The sequence below is a fragment of the Acinonyx jubatus genome, chromosome C1, assembly GCF_027475565.1.
Source record: "Acinonyx jubatus isolate Ajub_Pintada_27869175 chromosome C1, VMU_Ajub_asm_v1.0, whole genome shotgun sequence".
In the NCBI taxonomy this organism is placed as follows: domain Eukaryota; kingdom Metazoa; phylum Chordata; class Mammalia; order Carnivora; family Felidae; genus Acinonyx; species Acinonyx jubatus.
The window spans coordinates 42,932,903-42,955,561 of NC_069381.1; the positions used below are offsets into that span (position 1 = coordinate 42,932,903).

Here is a 22,659-nt window from a genome sequence, read left to right on the forward strand (position 1 = left end):
AATTGGTTCTGGTGATATTTTCTTACTCAATTCTTGACAACTGTCTTGCCCTTTAACTTCCTAATACCAAAAAAGAATGTTTCCTTAGACAACAACAAAAAATCTTAAGACATGAAATTGTTTTCTATTAGTTGATATTTACATGGGAAACAACTTTCTTAGTATTAAGCTGAAAGCTATATACCCCAACTGACTTGAAAGGGAATTCACAATACGGCGGTACTTACGACAGGTAGGGCAAATGGGATCCTGAAGTTTGTATAATGCCTACAGTCCCTCTCTATTAATCAATCATTCCGTCAAAATAGATGTTATTCCTCTCATCTTAAAATATAAAACCCTTCCTTGACCCCTCAACTCCTTCCCGCTATTAATTACCCCATTTCTCTGTACCACTTATAGGAAAACTCCTTGAAAGATCCAGCTTTTCTTGTGGCCGGCAATTCCTCCCATCTCTCCTGGACCCATCCAATCAGGCATTCATCCCCAAGGCTCCACCCAATAGCTGGACAAGGACTCAATGACTTCCACATTTCTAGCACAATAGTTCATTCCTAGTGTGAATCTCAGGCTACGTATCGGCAGCATGTGGCACTTACTTCCCCTTTTCTTGGTTCTCTTCTCACCTCAATAGTTACTTGGTCTCCTTTGCTATTCCTCCTCATCTCTCAGACCTCTTTAGTCATTGCAGAGTCCAGTTTTTACATGTCTTTTCTTCTGTATCCACTCCCAAAGCATTTTTTCATGGGAGTCTCATGGCTTTAAATACTGTCTATACTCTGATGACTTCCAAATTTGTATTTCTAGCCCAGAACTTACCCCTACGCTTTGGATATACATCTCAGTTCTTACTCAGTATTTTCAATTGGTTGTCTAATAAACACCTCAAAATGGACGTAAATAAAACTCATAATTTCCCTACCTCATCTCTACCAAATCTCTTCAAATCAGTTAAATTTACTCCATAAATTGTAACTATATTATTTCAGATCCTCAAGCCAAAAACTTGAAAGTCAACACTGTCTCTCTCTTTCACACACAACCAAACAGCAAGCAAGGTTTATCTTGCTATCAGTAAGATAGGATTATCACACCTACTTTCAAAATACATCCAGACCTTGATCACATCTAACATCTCCACCACAAGCACCCTGATCACAGATACCATCCTCTCCCACTACGTTACTTCAACAGCTTTACAACTGTCTCTCTGCTTCCACTCCTGCCATCTGAGAACGTAGTCTCAACACAACAGCTAAAGCAGCACTTTCAAAATGTAAGGTTACATCACGTCATTCTTGTGGACAAAATCATCCTGTGGCTTTCCATCTCACTCAGAGAAAATGTCAGTTTTCACAATAACTAATGTGCCTGATGAGCTCTGGGTGCCTGCTGCCTCTCCGACTTCATCACCACCTACTAGTGTCCATGCTGTTCCTCACACAAATCAAGCACACCCCCACCTGAGGACCTTTGCATTTGTCTGTTCACTGCCTTTCTTTCAGGGTCTCTAATCAAGTATCAACTTATCAAAGAGACTTCCTTTAATGGCTCTATTTTCCTATACAGCACTTAAGACATCAAATTTCTTCCCCTTTAAGACACATATTTTTCATACTTTGAGTATAACATATTGGGACACATCTTAACAATTGACAGCATGTCATGGCAACTTTTTTTCTTAATAGCATATGAAATAAGTCTCACAATACTTTTTTTTTTTTTTTTTTAATTCAGAGAGACATGGTTTAATACATTTGCTTGCTCATCTATTTCCCCTCACTAGAATATAAACATATGGTCAGGGACTTTTGTTTGCTGTTTTCCCAGTGCCTAAAACCACACCCAGCATATATAAAGAACTTTGTAAATATTCATTAAACGAAAGAATTCACAGATCAAAGACATTGTATTAGTCTCAGTCATATGAAATTACAATTTATATACCTCAAAGCCCATCAAATACTGGCAATTTCATTTGGGTCAACTTAATACATGAAGCATCAAGAAAAGTCCTAATTATCCCTGATGGGTTACTGTTGTGAGATTCCTGATGCTCTCAATGTTATGTGCAAATATAAATCCTATAACCATATCATCCTACCTGTTCACGTTTATTCTGAATCCATGAATAAATCATGCTAGGCTGTCCTGCTGTCTTACCCTCCGCACCAACACAGGTAGATGGAGAAAGATTAGAAAATTCAGGCATTTGCTGATCTAAATAAAAAAACAAAAAACAAAAAACAAAACAAAATCAAGAAAGTGAAAACTCAGGATATCGGATTCTCTACAACTATGACATTTCAAACTTTAAAAAACAATCCTCACCAGAAGTCCATAATCTTGGCCCTCTTCTTATCAGCTGAGAACTCTGAGGTGACCCATAGCAGGTATTTACATCAAAAATTCCAGCCATCCGATTCACTACACTAGAACCAAATGGGGTTCCGAGGGGACTTGCCACATCAGGAGTAGACAATTTTGAGGAAAACAGTGACGTCTTAACTAATGGTGGCACTGAAGACCGAGGCATCTGGCTAGATCTCGGGGTCTGAAAAGTAGTTTCTTCTGTAAAAGAACAGAGCCAGTGCTGAACAGGCAGCCTGAACAAATTTTACACATCTCAGTTTTTGGGTTAATGCATTTACCCAAAGTTCAGTAGCTTGTTTCCATGTATGTTTACACTCTCAACATCCAGCTTTTATGACAGCAACTCAGCGACCACTCACGGGGGTGTTCTACATCTTCGGTCAGACTGGTGCAGCTTCCCTTGTTTTCTCCCCCCAGAGAAGATCTTCACCTTCAAGGTCAGTTTCTCTAAACCTACGCTGTTTTGAACGAACCTATCAATTTCTATTTTATTTTTAAATGGCAACAACCTCAGTTACTGCACTAGAATGTGTCCAAGGTTACTGCAAGCTCCTACTACAGCTATTACTTGGCTAAAACAAATTTGTATTGTGAAATGTACTGATAAATGCACACTTACCCATTTTCCACAGAATTTTTTCAAGTTAACAGAAGTCACACCAGAGATGAATTTGCCCAGGATTATCTACAAATATGATCTATAAACACTTTCTTCAAAATTTATCTTATAATCACCAATTTATAAATTCCATTGTACAGAAACAAAGGAATATTTTTCCAGCCACTCCAGTGCAAGGCACAAAGACAAATAGATTACATTGGTGTTCTAGCTTCTTAATAAAACCACCATAAAACATCAAACATTTAAAGTGCCAAACTTGGGGCGCCTGGGTGGCGCAGTCGGTTGAGCGTCCGACTTCAGCCAGGTCACGATCTCACGGTCCATGAGTTCGAGCCCCGCGTCGGGCTCTGGGTTGATGGCTCAGAGCCTGGAGCCTGTTTCCGATTCTGTGTCTCCCTCTCTCTCTGCCCCTCCCCGTTCATACTCTGTCTCTCTCTGTCCCAAAAAAATAAATAAACATTGAAAAAAAAAATTTTTTTTTAAATAAAAAAAAAAATAAATAAATAAATAAATAAAATAAAGTGCCAAACTTTTGGGGCGCCTGGGTGGCGCAGTCGGTTAAGCGTCCGACTTCAGCCAGGTAACGATCTCGCGGTCCGTGAGTTCGAGCCCCGCGTTAGGCTCTGGGCTGATGGCTCGGAGCCTGTTTCCGATTCTGTGTCTCCCTCTCTCTCTGCCCCTCCCCTGTTCATGCTCTGTCTCTCTCTGTCCCAAAAATAAATAAAAAAACGTTGAAAAAAAAAATTTTTTTTAATAAATAAATAAATAAAGTGCCAAACTTTTTTGAATGACTTTTTAAGGTTAGTGCTAATTGGAAATATTTGAAGAATCAATTTAAAAATTGAGACTGGGGTTTTTAAGTTCTACAAAATGTGAAATACTGACTGAGCAATGGGATGTGACAACAATTTAAAATAATGAATAATTCCTATTTGGTCACCCCCATGATTCCCTCCTAACCTGGGACTGCATTGATCTAACATGCTAATTTGATATAATTAATTAGCCTATTCAAAATTCTCTAATGGCTCCATATTGCTACAAAATATAAACTATATATGCCAGGCCTCCTTTTGTTATCAACAATCATCCTACCCATTCAGAATCTGTGACAGACTTCTTTTTTTTTACCAATTCCATTGTCTTGTAATTATTTGTGGGCCTCCCACTAAAAGGTCAGTTCCAAGAGTGTTTCATCTTTGGTTCTCTGATTTCTAGCACATTGCCTGGCATATACTAAGCATTCAATAAATATTTGTTGAATAAATAAATGCTAATCTGAATGTGGAGAACAAGTGAAACACTAGAATCTTTTAAAATCTGACATTCACAATCTTACCTAAATTGTTTTCCATTTGTAATCTCTCATTTTGGTCTATGACCCCCTCAGAATCATGATGTTTACTGTGACCCATGTAGTGATTTTGTAAATATCAAAATTAGTTACCAACATTTAAAAAGTGGAAAATTTCAAGGCACCTGTGATAGCTCAGTTGGTTAAGCATCCAACTCTTGATTTCAGCTCAGGTCACCATCTCATGGTTTGTTAGATCGAGCCCTGAGTCAGGCTCTGTGCTCACAGCATGGAGTCTGCTTGGAATTCTCTGTCTCCCTCTCACTCTGTCCCTCCCCCCAGCCCCCATTCACAACAATGCACTCTCTCTCTCAAAATAAATAAAATTAAAAAAGTGGAAAATTTCACCCAAAATATTTTCAGATTTCAGGCTTCTCTTAAAAGTAGGGATGGGTGGGGGGGCACACAGAAGTTCAGATACTGGGTCCAAATTCCCACATGGGAACAATGAACCGAAGCTAACCCACAGCTTCCCCTACAGATGAAGCCAGTGCTCTCAGGTTTACCACAGTCCTCACCCAGCCAGTTTTGCCCATTTTCATTAAAGGCCTGGCTCCAGAAGGCAGGTGAACATTAAGTCCGTTCATTAGTCTTACGTTCCTTGGCATTTTTTGACATAAGGAATTTGGTCAAATAGCCTAGGTTCCTCCACTGTACTTCTTCCCCTCGGCTTTCATCTTTCAAACATTCTATCAAGCTCTCTGAAAACCATGAATGCGATGCCCCCACCATGAAATCACTCAGTCACACAGTTACTCTTCTCTGGGCATTGGCCAGCGACTTTTTCTGTCTGGGATATTGCACCAGTACTATCTGTAAAGCTTCACCTGGCTTTGTACCTGAGGAAGCTGACACTTCCTTCTATTTGATGAGCCACAGTTAACTTTCTTAACACCATCAGCACACCAGACTTAATTTCTTCAATCTACAATGATACTCAGGCCTTCTTCTTGGTTCAGTACAATATCCCACTTATGAGATCAATTTTCCCTAAAAATTTAGGATTTTCCGAAAACTCCTTCACACTCATGTACACATATCCTTAGATTAACTACCGTCATCTTTCTTAGGAAACAAAATGTATGTACTTTGCCCTCTCTCACTAGTACAGGCATTACCTGGAAAATTCGATTTCTTAGGCTCCACAGAATATGAGGACACCATTCTCCCATTCGTAGCAGCTGCTTCTTGATACAGAACCAGTTTCTGAGTCATATCATTTAAAAGACTCAAACACTCCCTTGAAATGGCTGTCCAATTGTGGGGATGTCCACCTAAGGGGTCAAAAAACCAGCTTTTAAAATGTTCATAATCTTAGAGTCTCCTCTCAAAGTGAGGAGAAAACTCTGCAAGAAACACTACATTACACTTTGCATGAAGGTCCACTTGCCGCGGCTAAGCTACTATTTACACCACTGCCATCTACACAGAAGGAGTTCAATAAATATTTGTATGAAATAATTTTCCAAAAAGTCTACAAGCGAAAACTTGCCATCTTACCATTAAAAAAGAAAAAACAAAAAACCTGCCAAATTGGTTGCTAAAATAAAGCCAAATACTAGAGGATGGTGTGAGTGAAAAAGACTAGAGTTACTTCCCTACCAGCACTGAACAGACTGAAGACGAAGACAATGAATACAGGCATGTCTCATGAGATGTGCCCCACGGCCCCCAGTGACGCATAAACTTGTGTCTGGCCCACTAAGCTTCCTTACATTTTCATTTACAATGGCCCCTATTTCGTATTATGTCTGTAGGAATAACATGTTATTCCTAACGATCATATTTTATACACATATCTGTTATTATTTAACTGAAACTACTACGATCCACAATTTTGTAAAAATTCCCTTACTCTCATTATCTTTTCATTTCCTAAGACCTTTCTCTCCCACAGCTGCCACATAAAAATCAACCATGCTACTTTCTATGTTGAGAATAGCCAAGGAATCCCCTGAAAATTTGTTTCCCATTCTGGGTGCCAAATAACCTTTCTGTCTTCATTTAGAGCCCCCCTTAAACATTTCCCCCATCTACAGCTAAAGAGGAATACCACTTAACCTCCAAGCAAACAAAATACTTCATCAGTAGGTCCCAGAATGTTTTGTACTGCTGTAACTCAGAACCACTAAGCAACTATGTGATTGTCCAGGGAAATTTTAATAATATGCCCTAGAATGTAAGTTCTCTAGCAGAGAACATGTCACCTTGTTACAGTTCACTGGAATATCTGGTGAAAATATTTAATGCATACAGAATTCCTAAGTGAACCTAAGTCTGACAAAAAAGAACTGCTAGTTAATTTTCTACAGCATCAGCTCTGGATTTTTCATGCTACTAAAAGGAGAGTGTGGCTCCAATCATTTATATTTTTATGTAACTGAATTTCATTTCCATGTAACATTTAACCATAGAAAGTTTCTTTTATAATGTGGGAATTGGCAAGTTTAGCAAAATAATGAAGAGCTGATTACAGAGATGAAAAGCTACCTAGGTTAGGTTGTTCTCCATTGGTGGCTAGGCCGGAATGCTTTCCATCCAGGAACAGGCAGAGCACTGGCATAGTTGCAGTCTTGATGAGTTTGTAACAACTGACAGTGGAAAAGTGTTTCAGAGTTGCCAAGGGCATCCTCCGGTCACCATCAAATCTAGTTATTTTTTACTTTTTTTTAAAGGGAGGCAAAGTAACATGACAGAAGGAGGGAGCTCTGCACTTGGGAGTCAGATGACAGAATTTCTTATTCCAACTCTGACATTAACTGTATATAAACCACTTAATCTCTCTGAGACTTAGATCCCCCATCTAGGGAATTAGACCACCTGATTTTCAAGACACTTTGTAACATGAAAACTCTGAGGATACTTAAACTGTACTCTTCTGCTCTAAAACTGTCAATCTACCTCATCATTTCTTCAGGGTAAGGGAATGAGGATGCTGAAGAAAGTTTTAACATACCTTTCCTGGAAATATAACCTCTAACCACAGCAATGCAAACATTTAGGTGCATTAAAATCAATACTTCATTTAATGGACTCAACAGTTGTGTATTTTATTAAATACATCTCTGTCACCAAAAATTTTAAGTGGAACACCTTCTGCACACACATGCCTATATCTGTTACTTTTAGCAATACCTGGTTGGCTAAGGCTAAAAACTTCTTGTCTTCGTGAGGGAGAATACTGAGAAAGCAACATCAGGTCCTGCAAGGCCAAATACTAAAAGGGAAAAAAACAAACATTATTTAATTGTTTTAACTTTTTTTTTTTTAATGTTTATTTTTGAGAGCGCGCACGCATGCACACGCATGCGCAAGCAGGAAAGGGACAGAGAGAGACGGGGAGAGAGAGAATCTGAAGCAGGCTCTGAACTGACAATAGGCCCATGTGGGGCGTGAACTCACAAACCGCGAGATCATGACCTGAGCCAAAGTCAGACGTTTAATGAAGTGAGCCCCTAGGTGCCCCTAATTGTTTTAACTTCTATATGAAATCTTAGTTATGAATTGGGCTCAGTATTATATGTAAGGGGAAATCGCTGAAATTTTTCATGAAGGAAATTCAGTTTGTCAATCAAGCTGGCCATAACCTTCCTTTCCAGACTCCCAGAATTGTCTTGCCTGTACCCTCTGTAAGCTACCCTACCCACTGGAGGCTCCAGCTACAAGAAACTCTCTGTGTTCTCTCCCATCTCTATGGTGAGACACTTAAAACATCACTTCCTTCTAGAACTTCCCAGGCCTCCCCCACATCAACATATACTGACACAGCTCTCAACCATGACACTTAACATAATTTATTGTAACTGCCTGTTTACTTGTCTCATCTGGTTCCACCCACTAAACTCTGAGGCAGGGACAGCATCTTACTTGCTACCACATCCAAAGGCAGTGCCTGGCACACAGCAGACACACAACATATGTTGAACTTTTTTTTACTGAAAATCTTCATTTTGTTTCCTGGCAAAATCATTCACTCATCATTCAAGACACCATCACTTCTATGAAGCTTTCCTATTTTGGTTCCAAGCAGAATAAGTGGCTCCCACTGCACTTATCACAATAACTTTTCATTATTTTGTGTATCTGCCTTTTCCATTAGGCTTGCTACATCTTACTCGTTATTATGCCTTCAGCAACTAGCAATGACTGACACCTACCCAGTAAATAAAGATATGTTAAATAACCAAATGAGTAGCTGATATTTTTGTATATCTAATAAATTAGTCATAATTAATGTTTAACGGTAATCAGAACCTCACTGGTTCATTTTCTTATTCGTTTACAACTTTTCGGAATGTATTCCAAACTCTGGGTTCCATTTTCTTTGAATTATTTTTTAAGTACTAGGACTTCTTAACAGGATCACACATATTATGTATAGATCTACTTTAAAATTTCAAAATGCAATTTGAATCAAAACAATTTATTCTTAGTTTAATTTGTAAACTTGTTAGAACTTCTTTAAACTCTTTTGATTAAAATTTAATTTAGGATCATTATCATTATTCATCTTTTTTTTTTTAATGTTTTATTTATTTTTGAGACAGAGAGAGACAGAGCATGAGCAGGGGAGGGGCGGAGAGAGAGGGAGACACAGAATTCGAAGCAGGCTCCAGGCTGAGCTGTCAGCACAGAGCCCGATGCGGGGCTCGAACTCACAAACCGCGAGATCATGACCTGAGCCGAACTTGGTTGCTCAACCGACTGAGCCACCCAGGTGCCCCTCATTATTCATCTTTTAAGACAGCTCATTGTATGTGTATACCTACCAAGCACTACCTTTGATCATAACAAGCAACAATACTACATGAGTAGGGGCCCTTGGGTGGCTCAGTCGTTTGAGCGTCTGACTTTGGCTCAGGTCACGATCTCGCGGTCTGTGAGTTCGAGCCCCGTGTCGGGCTCTGTGCTGACAGCTCAGAGCCTGGAGCCTGCTTCTGCTTCTGTCTCCCTCTCTCTCTGCCTCTCCTCCTCTCAACACTGTCTCTCTCTCTCAAAAATAAACATTAAAAAAAATTTTTTTTAAATAGTCCATGAGTAAGAACATGTCGACTCCATAATAAATAAAACAAAACAGTATTTTGTTTTGCTATAATTATAAGTTTATGAAAAGCTAATGCACACATACAGTTGTATATCATAGTATTTTGTGCCAGGAAATATTTTTATGTCTAATCTAAGTATAGTTTAGTTTGCACAAATTAGCTTAGCTTGTACATACTGCAATATATCTTTGCATTTTAGTCACTTGGAATAAAAACTAAGAAAGTGAATGGCATTCCATGCAGTGTGTAGTTGATGTTTTACAATACTGGTGCTAGAATATTGTAGGCCCTCAAAAAATAGATCTAAATACGCTAAATATTAAGTCCATTTCATAAATAGGTTCGAGATTACTGCATGAAGACACAAAACACATAGCTCAGGCACCTTTATGATGAGGGGAGGATTGCTGTTTAAGACCTTCGGGAGGCATTCATCCGACTCTTCTGAAAATGGTGGCTGAACAGGGAACAGATGAGCCTAGCAAGTATAATCAAATATAAAGACTATGAAAATGATTATTTTCTTGACTCTATTCAGTAAGTTAGCACTAATTGAAATTTATTACAACAGGAAACAATACAACCGAATTAACATCTTCAGTGTTTTAATAATGGATTGCATCAAAATTACATATACCTAAACACACTACTTTCTGAAATGTTATTCTCCCCATTTTATTAAATCTCTGGCTTCCAGTAACAAAGATTCTCTGAAGCCACTGAAGGACACAAACCTACAAAGATGGTAAACTGAAAAACAAACACTCATTTCCCAAGATAAACACCTGGATGATAAAGACAATGTAATTCCCATTCATTTAAAATAATTTCTATACAAATTTTAAGACTTTCCTTCAAAGAACAAATATTTTATTGCTTTATATTGAATATTTTCAGAGTAGCTATACCGATAGCATGTAAAACTATTTAAAATTCAGGCATTTAGTATGTGCTCACTAGAGGAATGAGAATTACACTACAGATAAAGCACAATTAAGTTCCACTAGCAGTTCATGCAGTTTAGTTTCCAAAGATCAAGAACACTAACACTGTTCCTTACACACACACACACCACACAGAAAATTATGGTTACAAATGATACATCCCTAGTAAAGCCTCAGAAAAGAGACCAAAACCCAATTTATCAGAATGGCTTTAGGCACAATAGCATACTGCTTAGTGCTCTGCTAAAAATACCCGTGCACTCTAAAACATAAATGTATTAACAAAAAACTCAATACTAACCTCTGTGGCAAAGATTTTGAAGAGTATCCATGAGATATACCAAGTCATCAGAAGAAAGACACCACATAGCCAGACATGGTAGAGTAATGAGAGATTCAAGAGGCCACTCAGAGTGTCAAGAGGCCTATGAAACTGCCTATGAAAGCAGAAATTACTATTTAATCCAATGGGGAAAATACAATCTCAGCATTCAACAGCTTCACAATGACAAATCAATCTTATTTATTAATAATAATGGTGATATGGGGGTGCCTGGGTGCCTCAGTCGGTTAAGTGTCTGACTTTGGCTCAGGTCATGATGTCAGTTTGTGAGTTCGAGCCCCACATCAGGCTCTGTGCTGACAGCTCAGAACCTGGAGCCTGCTTCACATTCTGTGTCTCCCTCGCTTTCTGCCCCTCCCCCACTCATGCTCTGTGTCTCTCAAAAATTAAAAAAAAATTTTTGTAATGAATAAATAATGGTGCTATAGACCCCCCTCCTTTTGCACTCTATACAATTCTTTCCCTAATACCTACTTACGAACTACATAAGGGAGCCTTAAACGAAGAGACCTAAACTTATGCTCAGTTTTTTGTGCTCCAAATCTTCACTGTCATTTCCTATGGAGAAAGAATGAGCCAAGCCTGTAAGCCAACCCTTAGCAGCTGGGTAAAATTTTACTGTTACTTTGTAGCTTGACACATAATCATTCAATAGGACTAGCACCTCTCCTGGGCCAAATTTCAGCTCTATCTGTATACCCTAAAAAAACGGTTCCACAATAGTTGGGAGCACATAGCACTATCAGAAAATCACAATCTTTACTTTTAAAATAATTTAAGGGGCACCTGGGTGGCTCAGTTGGTTAAATGACTGACTCTTGATCTTGGCTTAGGTCATGATCTCATGGTTTGTGAGATTGAGCCCCGCATTGGGGCTCTGAGTTGAGCACAAGGAATCTGCTTGGATTCTCTCTCTCCCGCTGCCCCTCCCCAGCTGGTGCTTTCTCTCTCTCTCTCTCAAAAATAAATAAACTTTAAAAAAAAAATAATTTAAGAAACTCTGTTAGAAGGCTAAATAAAGGGAACACTACCAAAACCTTGAGTAGATCAATTAGCAAAGTCATCATAATCCTACAATCACACAACTAGTAATTTTAAAACAGGATTAGAACCTCTGGCTCTGCCATCTAGGTGTGTTGTGATTACCTTTAACTGCTTGACCTAACCCACACTCAATTTCTTCATCCATACAATGGTGCCATAATCTCTTCTTTTTACTTCTTTTTTTTTTATTTAAAAAAAGGTGTTTTTTTGTTTTTTTTCTAATGTTTATTTTTGAGAGAGAGTGAGACAGAACGTGAGCAGGGCAGGGGCAGAGAGAGAGGGAGACACAAAATCCAAAGCAGGCTCCAGGCTCTGAGCTTTCAGCAGAGCCTGACACGGGGCTCAAACCTACGAACTGTGAGATCATGACCTGAGCCAAATTGGACACTCAACTGACTGAGCCACCCAGACACCCCTCTCCTTTCTTAGGGCTATTCTGACATTTAAAACACCTGATGTTAGGTGTGTCTAGCATAGTGCTTTACAGTTTCTAGGAGAATAAAGTTATTTTCAGATTTTAGGTACCTGCCATATATTAAGAACAGGATATTTGACACTGCCATACAAATAAAATGTATTTCAAGTGAAAGAAGGGAAAAAATACTATGTTCAATTACAATCAAATGTCATTATCATTTTTCTCTTTCCATTAGACCCAATGTAAAATCCGGACTAACATAATAAATGACCCATGCATGTGGTTTCATTATCTAGCAATTAAACCGAGGACAAAACTAAATTTACCTAGAAACTTTTAAAAGTTAGAAACTGAGAGGTGTCTGGGTGGCTCAGACTCTTGATTTCGGCTTAAGTCATGATCTCACGGTTCATGTGTTCAAGCCCCGCATGAGGCTCCACGCTGACAGTGCAGAGCCTGCTTGGGATTCTCTGTCTCCCTCTCTCTCTGCCCCTCCCCTGCTCACTCTCTATCTCTCTCTCTCTAAATAAATACATAAACATTAAAAAAAAAAAAGTTAGAAATTGAAATACACAATGTAGAAACCATAATATCTCAAACACCTACAAATGTCAACATCCCCACCCCCCCAAAATGCTATTAGTTAAATCTACATGATATAAAAAGTCTCACAGTAGAATAATAAAAATTAAAAGAACAAATACTAATAGAGAAATTTACATTTTTTTCCAAATAAAGATTAAAGCCTTATCTATGTGCAAAGTACATGGGAAAGAACCAGAGTAAGACACCCTAGTGCTGCCACTCGATTATCACTTATTGACCTTCAACTGGTCATATGACCCTGCTCAATTTTGGTTTCTTTAGTGGTAAAGTTAAAACAATACCATAGCACTGTGCTTACCTACCACAATAGCAGAGAATGATTACTGAGGAGAAAAACAAGAGAGGTATACCCATACAACTCAAGAAGTCCACTTTTCTATAATATAAAAGCTATATCTAACAAAAAACAAATTATCACTGCTAATTTCCAGGGAGAGGAACCTTGGTGACTAGAGACAGGAGCAAAAGGATTATTCTTAACTGTATACTCTTTTATAGGACACTGGAATTTTGAGTTATATGAACTAGGTATATTCCAAAATGAATACAATTGGTTTTCAACTTTAAAAATTTAAAGGCTAAATCTAAACAAAATACCTGGAAAGTGGTAAACACCTACAATGATGGAAACAACTAACAGATTTAAAAATCAGACTTTTCATATATCACTTACTCATCTATCTGAAGGTCCATTGCAGTGCTAATCCAAGCTTTGGGAATATGGCCTGACAGGAAAAAAATACAATGCTATAAACATAAAAAGTTAATAAATCTTAATCATACTTTGTAACATGAGGTTGATGAGATGACCAAGTAGACACTAAGACCTGGGTCAAAACGCTAGGTTGTTTGATCAGGAATGGGCAGGAAAAGAGAATAATTTTTAAATACAGGAAGTCCTTGCTTTGCACAGGTCTGATTATGCATACATTTCAGTCATATTTCAGTGATGGTTTAGTTAAATCACACTAGTCCCCCAATAGCATAATTCAAATTTCAGTTGCCTATGGTATATTTACAGTGAGCAACTGAATATATTTCCAGCTTCTCAGTACACAAATCAGTATGTAGATAATGGAAACACATCACAATCTGTGACTAATCACATCCCTTCTTTCTAAGTCTGTTTGTGATTGGTCACTGACATCTGTTATTCAGTTCAGGCGCAGACAGCAAAGCATAACATTGTGTCGCCTCCTTGTTTCCTATGAAAAGCCCACATGACATTTTATAAAAATGAATAACTGAAAGAAACTGGCCAAAAAGACCCAAGTGCAACAAAGAAATGAAAAGTGCTAACATCTGAAATGAAATCTGAATGGAACATGTACAGAGTTCTAGAAGAAATGGTTGACCACGGAAATAGTCACACGGCTGCTATGTCAGCCCAAATGTACAATGGTGGGGAAACATCCAGGCTGAAGATAGTAGGTTAATAAAAAAACAACAAGGTGTTAACATCAGAATGACAGTTGTAAGAGCTATGTAAAACAATGGGTTCTATAAACTAAGGATGAAAGAGGTGGACAACAGAACAGCCCATACCCAGTAAAAACAATTCTATAAAATGATTCCATAGAAAAAAGTAGGATCAGAAAGTTATGCAGATATCCCCTGCTTTTTGAAAGTTCATGTTATGCCACTTGACTTTTATGAAAGGCCTACGCTAGCACTTGTTCTAACTGAAAGAAATCCGAATTTATGAAAAAGGCAGAAAAGTGAAAACAACATTCAGCATTTGTTCTGCACCAAGCCGAACAGCTGCTGTATAGAGGCAGCACACCCTGAGCAGCAAGAGCAGCCCCACCAGGCTCCTTCCTGCAGCTCAGCATCAAGCCTCCAAAGCTTTGAACTGTGTCTGTGAGCGTCTGTGCTTTATCTCAATTTGTTTTGTGCATCCATTAGCAAGATGCGTCCTAAAGTATCAGAAAAGCCTAAGAGAGGTTATTTTGGGATACTCAAAAATCTTTCCATATCAGGGTGCCTGAATGGCTCAATCAGGTGACCATCTGACTTCAGCTCAGGTCATGATCTCAGGGTTCCTGAGTTCGAGCCCTGAATCGGGCTCTGCGCTGACAGCTCAGAGCCTAGAGCCTGCTTTGGATTCTGGGTTTCCCCCCTCTGCCCCCTCCCCGGCTCACACTCTGACTCTGTCTTCTCAAAAATAAACATTTAAAAAAATTTTTTTAATCTTTCTATATAAATCAACAGTAATTGCTTCTTCACTGTGTGCCATTTCAGCTTACAAAAAGTTTCCCAGGAACACTCCACTTTCAGATAATGCGGGAAACCTGTAGTCTGAAAACAGTATTTTAGGATGCTGAATTTTGTTTATACTATTATATGTTGCTATTGAGATTAATGTTTTCCATTCATCTTGATCTGCCTCATTATATTAAATAAGCTATATTTCTGTGCTTAAAATTCATGTTAATAAATTCTATGTTTCCCTTAGCAGCAGGATATTCTAGTATATTAGTACCAAGTTACAAAAGGTTATAAAAAAAGAGTATGTTATTTATAGAATGACAAAATGACATATATTTTCTTCTTTTTTTATCATGGTAAAAACCACACAACAAAATTAACCAGCTTAACCATGAAGTGTATAGACACTATATGCACCTTGTGCAACAGATCTCCCGAACTTTTTCACCTTGCAGACTGAAACTCTCTACCCACTTAGCAACAACTCTCCTTTTTCCTTCCCCCACACAGCCCCTGGCAACCACAATTATACTTTCTATTTCTAAGAGTGTGACTGCTTCAAGTAACACCTCATGTAAATGGAATCATGCAGTATTTGTCTTTTGGCAACTGGCTTATTTCACTTAGTATGCTGTCCTCAAGTTTTACCCATGTTGTAACATATAACAGGATTTCCTTCTCTTTTAAGGTTGAATAATATTCCATTGTTTGTACATACATTTTCTTTAACAATATTTTCCCTTAACTTAATAAATACTCTTTAACAATCTAAACATTGAATCAGGCTAGTCACATACCTACAATTGAGAAACAAACAAAACCAAAAATGACTTGGTTAATTGACATTTTCTGAGCTGTGAGCTAACACATACACTGTATCAAAAAGCAGAAATTCTTACCAAGAAAATAATACACAATGCAGAAATTTCTAATCAGGAACAGTGATTCCACACAACTATGCTTAACTAACAAGAGCAGAGATCTCCTGAAGCGCAAGAACTTGTATTGCTGAGAAAAAAAAGAAAAACAGAATCAAAGGACACTTCCAAGTAGAGGTTCTAGTTCATTCTAAAGCAAACACTAAAACAGTCCACATAATAAAAAAAAAATAATAATCATTGCATAAAAAGATGAAGTTTATTCCAGAGGTAAAAAATCAACAATTTCTGATGTTAAAATATTTAATATTTACATATACAACATCTCATTGATAGGAGATCAGAAATGACAAAATTAACAATATCTATAGTTATACTAAAGACTATGGAAATACAGTGTGTACATACAAAAAACATGATAATCACAGCAGCAGCAGCTGACATTCTTTGGCCGCTTAGCATGTACCAGGTACTACTCTAAGTACAACGCTATGAAGGAGGTTCCATTATTATCCTCATCTTACCAATGAGGAAGCCAAGGTGCAACTTAACCAATTTGACAGCTAGCAAAAGGAAAATCTGAGATTTTAAACCAGGCAGGCTGGTTTCAGAGACTACAATCTTCTGCATACTGCCTCTACACTCAATGTTTTCAAATGCTGTCTACAAGAAAAATAGGCAGAAGACACAAGACTGAGTCGGGAGACCTGAGTTTCAGTACTCCTCTCTGTGTAGCACTGAGCAAGTCATGTCTCCTAATTATCTGTGAGATAAGAAGGCTGACCCAGCCAAACAGTGCATTAATGGGTATCTTCTATTCTAATCATCTAAGAGAGAAAAATCAATTAAGAAAAAATATGAAATGCTTTTTTCCTGGAAAAAAAAACAAACTACACTTCTTGTAAAATAAGGCTTGTTTGCTTCTTTCCTCTCCCCTCCCTGCTCCAAAAATGCCAATGGAAAAATATTTTTAAATTATTGGACAGAATCTAAAGGAAATTTAATGAAGCAAAGATGAATTTCCCAAATTCTGGTCTTCTTTTCTGCTTCTATTATGGCTGATCCTTCTTTAAGGAATTTCAGGAGCTAAAGAGCAAATAATTCTATTACTCAGGTGGAAATTACAGCTTCATACAATGTCTGTGAACTCCTACAGTATCTTTCAAAAAGCATCCCATGTGAATACTTGGTCACTAACCACACAGTTCCAAGTGTCCTGGTTTATTTGGATATATTCAAAGTCCAAGATACAGAGCGGCACAATTATGCACAGCCACTGGGTGCTACTACCTTCTTACCTCGATCTCCCAATAGAAAGGCTATAGTTCCTATACTGTTCCTACTGAAGCTCTCACCTCAACTACTACTCACAACTATCCAAAGAGGTTAGGCAAAGAGGTAGGCATATCAGTAAATATGCAGAGAATAACTAATAGAACCTCTTCGTGCTCCCCAATTCCCTAGTGGGTTTCTTCTGTGATGTGGCTATAAACTACCCTTCACTGAGTATTAACTATGTGCCAGGCTCTATAAATCTTATCTTACTTAATACTTTCAGTCTTGTTGGCCTAGAGCTTGCCAAGCCCTGTCCTGATGTTCATCCACTTCTTTGTCTCCTACTCCATGCTGATGTTCTGTTTTTCCCCATCAGTCTATCATTAAGAACTCAATAAGGACAATGGAACTGGTTGTAGTTCTATAGGCTAGTTTAGACAAAAACTAATAGGCTAATGGTAAATTGCTTAGAATTAGATTTTTAAAAAGAGCTAATTGTTCATACTGTTACATGAAAACAGTAGTTACTGAATAATATGTACCATATAAAACTTTATGGAAGCTCCATCCTACAAAATATATATGGAAGCTCCATCCTACATATATATAATATATATGTAACTATACAGTAAAGGGTTTAGCAGAACATACACTAAACTGGTCACAGTGATATCTGAGGCAAAGAATGAGATTGGCAGCAGAATGACTAAAGGAAACTTTTGTTTTATCTATGGTATTGGAATATTTTATAATAAAAATAGTGTTACCACTCTACTCTTAGGACGTAAGCTGACAGGCAGCACCAAAAATAATGATGATGGTGATGCTAATAATAACGCCGTTATGCTTATAAAAAAAAAAAAATTTAAGGTCTAACATTCTCTGGTCAGCTTGGCCAGTTAAAGAAAAAAAGTAAACAGCTATTACCATCATCTCATTTTATGGAGGTTCAGAAGAACAAATGGGCCTGATCTCACTTTAAGCTTGCAAGTTCCTATCAATATTGCTTTCCTTAGCAACTGAAGTGCATAAGGAAAGGTCATACGATGTGCACCATGCTCTTAGGGCTAATCAAAGAAGGCTAAGCTATTGTATGTTCCTTCCCCGTCAATCTTCTGAAGAGGCAAATCTATCCAGCCAGGCAAAGACATTACAAACTTGGTGGATGAGAAACTATGATCCTGGTTACAAAGATCCGTCATTTCAACTACTCTTGCCAAAAACCTGTACCTCCCTTACTCCACTGCATCCACCCATAAAACCCCTGTTCCAACCATCCCGGGGCTGGAGAATAACACCCACCTGGGCAGACCAAACAACACTGTTCCTGTACACTCATGGTTATGAGAGATGCCCCCAAAATAGATTTTGGCCAAATACAGAACGGCCCAATGTTAAAACAGTCAACATTCTGCCAAAGTTGAATCTGAAGCCAAAGCTGAATATTACCATTAGAAAAGAAACTTCAGGGCGCCTGGGTAGCTCAGTCGGTTGAGCATCTGACCTCAGCCCAGGTCATAAACTTGTGGTTCACAAGTTTGAGCCCCGCATTGGGCTCCCTGGAGCCTGCTTCGGATTCTGTGTCTCCCTGTCTCTCTGCTCCTCCCCTGCTCACGCCCTGTCTCTCTCTCTCAAAAATAAATAAAAACACTAAAAAAAGCAAAAAACAAAAAACAAAAAAAAAAACCCCAAAAAAAACCTTAAAAAAAAAAAAGAAAAAGAAACTTCATGGGCATAAAAATAAATCTAAATTTTTATCAAAGGACGGGGAGCCTGGGTGGCTCAGTCAGTTAAGCGTCTGACTTTGGCTTAGGTCATGATCTCACAGTTCTGGAGTTCGAGCCCTGCATCGGGCTCTGTGCTGACAGCTCGGAGCCTGGAGCCTGCTTCAGATTCTATCTCCCTCTCTCTGCCCCTCCCCTGCTCACACTCTGTCTCTATTTCTAATAAAATAAAATTTTATCAAAAGAAATTACAAAAACTTTAGTAGTAAAATTTTACAAATGTTACATTACTGGGGCACCTGGGTGGCTCAGTCAGGTAAGCGTCCAACTTCGGCTCAGGTCATGACCTCACGGCTCATGAGTTCGAGCTGACAGCTGACAGCTCAGAGCCTGTTTAGGATTCATTCATTCTCTCTCTCTCTCTCTCTCTTTCTTTCTCTGCCCCTCCCCCACTTACACTCTGTCTCTCTCAAAAATAAACATTTAGAAAAAAAAGAAACAAAAAAACAAATGTGACTTTACACAGCAGGAACCCTCTACTGGCAGGCACCGTCAGTTACCAGACCGTTCCTACTTGTACTCTTTTGCCATCAACTGAGGTTCATGGAGGAAAAAGTGATTTCGGGGTATCTCGTTTTTCTCTAACACTTTTATTCTTTATATTCTTAATTACATTTGGATGAAATATGATTTAGCATGGATATTTCTGTACAGAATTTGGGGTTTTTTCCTCCTAAAATTTTAAGGTGGCAAAGCTGACACTCTGCTTTTAATTCATCTTCTCAAGATGTGAAGAATTTCTAACCAGGACTCTTCCTTCATACACTCACAGACTGCAGGGAGGTAAGGGCCAGCTCCTGTTCTTTTTTTTTTTTTCATGTTTATGTATTTTTGAGAGACAGAAGCAGAGCATGAGCAGGGGAGGGGCAGAGAGAGGGAGAGAGAATCCCAAGCAGGCTCTGCACTGTCAGTGCAAAGCCCAATGTGGGGCTTGAACCCACAAACTGTGAGATCATGACCGGAGCCGAAACCGAGTCAGACGCTTAACTGACTAAGCCACCCAGGTGCCCTCGCCAGCTTTTTCTGTGAGCACTATCTCCTTGCAATAGGTCTATTTTTAACAGATCGTTCTCATGGAAGCAACAGGCATATGGGACCTTCAGTGAAATCAGGAGAACCCTAATCTACATTCTCACACTCTCACGATACATCATTTGTTTGCACATCCCTCCCTCCCCACCAGACTGGGTCTCAGTGGGAAAGGTTCTAATAGTTTTGCTCCAAAGCCCAGTCCTTAGCCTGCCACAGCACAGGAATGAAGCGAGTAAGAGCACAGTCAGGAAGAGTGGGAACAGTCTGGAGACAGCCTTCACGCCACAGGAGAAATCTCAACCGATCTTTCGCTCTCCTGCCAAAGGAGGTGGTTCTGAGTTCCACCAAAGACTCCTACCAGATTAGATTTTTAAAAACCTAACTGAACGATAGTTTAAACTATTCAGTCAAACCAGTCAAACTGTTTATTTATATACACCATGTCTCATTCTGGAAAAGATCTGAGACAGTAACTGGCATTCTGTACTTACGTGAACATCCTCAAGCCCATGAGTTCTCAGGTGCAAAAGGAAGCTGGCAGCTGCACAGAAGTACACTGCATGAATGTCATCCTCCTCCTCCCCCAGCCCTGCTAGGTCACAGCAACTGCCACTACCTAGCAGCAGGGGAAAGAGTGGGGCAAAGCAGTATCCTCAGAGTGGCAGTGTGAAGGGCAGCTACAGCTCTCAAACATATGCTAAAGTCTCATGAAAACAAATCACTCTCTTCCAAATGGCATTTTGATGATCTCAGTCCTAAGTTTTGTTGATCAAATCTTGAATCAATCAGATGAGGCCAGTTATATACACATATACAAAGGCAGTTTTAACTCTGCTAAATTCTGACATAACATAATGCTCAAATGATATCTTACCTGTATGATAGGAAATGGAAGATAGTTCATGTTGTTAATAAAATACAGGAGACTGTAGCTATAGCCCATAAATGCACCAGCCAGGAGAAAAAACAGGTGATACTCATTTAAGCAGGTTTGTGCAGCAGGGCTATTTAAACTGGAGAGAAAAAGGTTATTAATTCAACAGTCAAGGACACAAACCACTGTTTTAGAAAGCTCAAACTTTGACATAATCACTTAAGACATGCCCCAAATGCTAACTAAATGGTTCATTTTGGGTTAAGTGTGGGCAAAAGATTAATAAAACCCTTTCCCGGATGCATGAGAATTTGACCTCTCTAAAGGTTAACTCCTTAGCTCTTCCTGTGGAAGTCTGCCAACGGGAAGAACATGCCCTGAGATAGCACGCAACACTGCTTACAAGCAGGTACGCTGCATTTGAACTGAGAGGAGCTAGAACTGAAGGGTGCATGCCTGCTAGAGTGGTCATGCCTTTGGCAATGACCTCTCTAAATGCCTCTAAAGGGGCAATCCCTCAAGAGGACCCTTCTCACTAAAGAAAATTTATCACATTAGGGAAAAAAAAAGCCCTATGTAATAGTAACTGGGGGGGGGGGGGGGAGGGCAAAAGGAAATCAAGTATTAAGTAGTACTCGTGAACCCTAGATTTTAAAGGCGGTAAAAAATAGGGAACTTAAGACTACCGTAATCTTTTTTTATTTTTAAGCTCAGAATAGCAACCTGAAATTTTTATCAGGGCCATGTGTTCAAGAAATGTATCAGTTTCAAAGTGATAAAACGACTACTGAAGAAGGTGGTTATAATTATTTTAAAGTTTTTTCTTCATTCTCCCCACACAATCCTTCCTTAAACTCCAACCTAAATGCCACCTCCTCCAGAAGCAATGATCTTCCCTGCTTTCTGAACTGCCACAGGTTTAATGTGTACACATTACTTTCTTATTCCCTCCCACTTCACATAAATTCCTATTTCTCTTCTATCACATCCATTTGTGTCCATGTCTTAATTCCCTTACTGTTCTTAACTCTCAAAGACCTTATAGTGTATGTGTGAATCACTCTCACAAATCCAACAGCACCTAGCATAGCACCTTGCACAGAAAACAGTTTTAAAAAAACTACTGAAATTCAACAAGCATAAATATCAAAAACATCTGATGTTATGTATAAAAGCACCTTCCGTGTAAGTCTAGAATAAACAACGAATGCCCACAAAATATTAACCTATACAGGTCACCTTTGGATTAGTAACTAAACAAGTTCCATAGAGAAAACATATTTCATATTACCTCTCAGTACCAGTGCAGGAAACCACAAGAAAACCGTATCGACCCTTGGTTATCACTGCAGCACACCAAGCCACCATCATCCCCATTGCAGCATGAACAAACGAGTGCATGAGCTGCTGAGGGTGAATGATCTTCCCGATCAGTGCCAGTCTGGAGCAGGGAATGGAAGGCACAACTGCAAATAAAGCACGTTACTGTGGCTTTATAATCTGTAGCATATGAGGTCAGGGGACACGAACCATATCGTTCCCTCTCGTCCTTGCACAGATATTCCAAAGGCACAAGGAAACCCAGAATCAATGTGAAGTAAAGAAAAACTCTACATTAAGAATTCTAAGTTAAAATAATTAAAATAGTTTAATTAAAATAGTTCAAATACTGTCTACCCTGCCAACCTTGTAGGTGCCATAAAAGAACAAATAATGATCATTTTTGAAAGATAGTGCTTGCCCTCTGACAAGTTACCTTTACTTCAGCATTTGAACTTGTCAATATATAGCCCAATTGTAAAAACTAAACCACAAACTAGGTAAATGATGACAACACTGAATACTAAAATAAATTCTTG

At 38.7% G+C, this 22,659-nt stretch overlaps 1 protein-coding gene across 3 annotated transcripts in view; it reads right to left on the reverse strand.

Annotated features, from left to right (window-relative positions):
* NDC1 (NDC1 transmembrane nucleoporin) overlaps positions 1-22,659 on the reverse strand; it is a 46,646-nt gene that overhangs the window by 17,843 nt on the left and 6,144 nt on the right. For all 3 annotated transcript variants that reach the window (XR_003420171.2, XM_053214063.1, XM_027059118.2), the window contains 10 exons: positions 22,092-22,266; positions 20,801-20,939; positions 15,857-15,965; positions 13,423-13,474; positions 10,640-10,775; positions 9,780-9,872; positions 7,485-7,566; positions 5,468-5,623; positions 2,332-2,571; positions 2,105-2,220 (listed from right to left, as the gene is read on the reverse strand). Coding sequence is in view for 2 of the 3 variants with exons in the window: in XM_027059118.2 (XP_026914919.2) it covers positions 2,105-2,220; positions 2,332-2,571; positions 5,468-5,623; positions 7,485-7,566; positions 9,780-9,872; positions 10,640-10,775; positions 13,423-13,474; positions 15,857-15,965; positions 20,801-20,939; positions 22,092-22,266 (1,298 nt within the window). In the remaining variant the exon portion in view is untranslated. The remainder of the gene's footprint in view (positions 1-2,104; positions 2,221-2,331; positions 2,572-5,467; positions 5,624-7,484; positions 7,567-9,779; positions 9,873-10,639; positions 10,776-13,422; positions 13,475-15,856; positions 15,966-20,800; positions 20,940-22,091; positions 22,267-22,659) is intronic.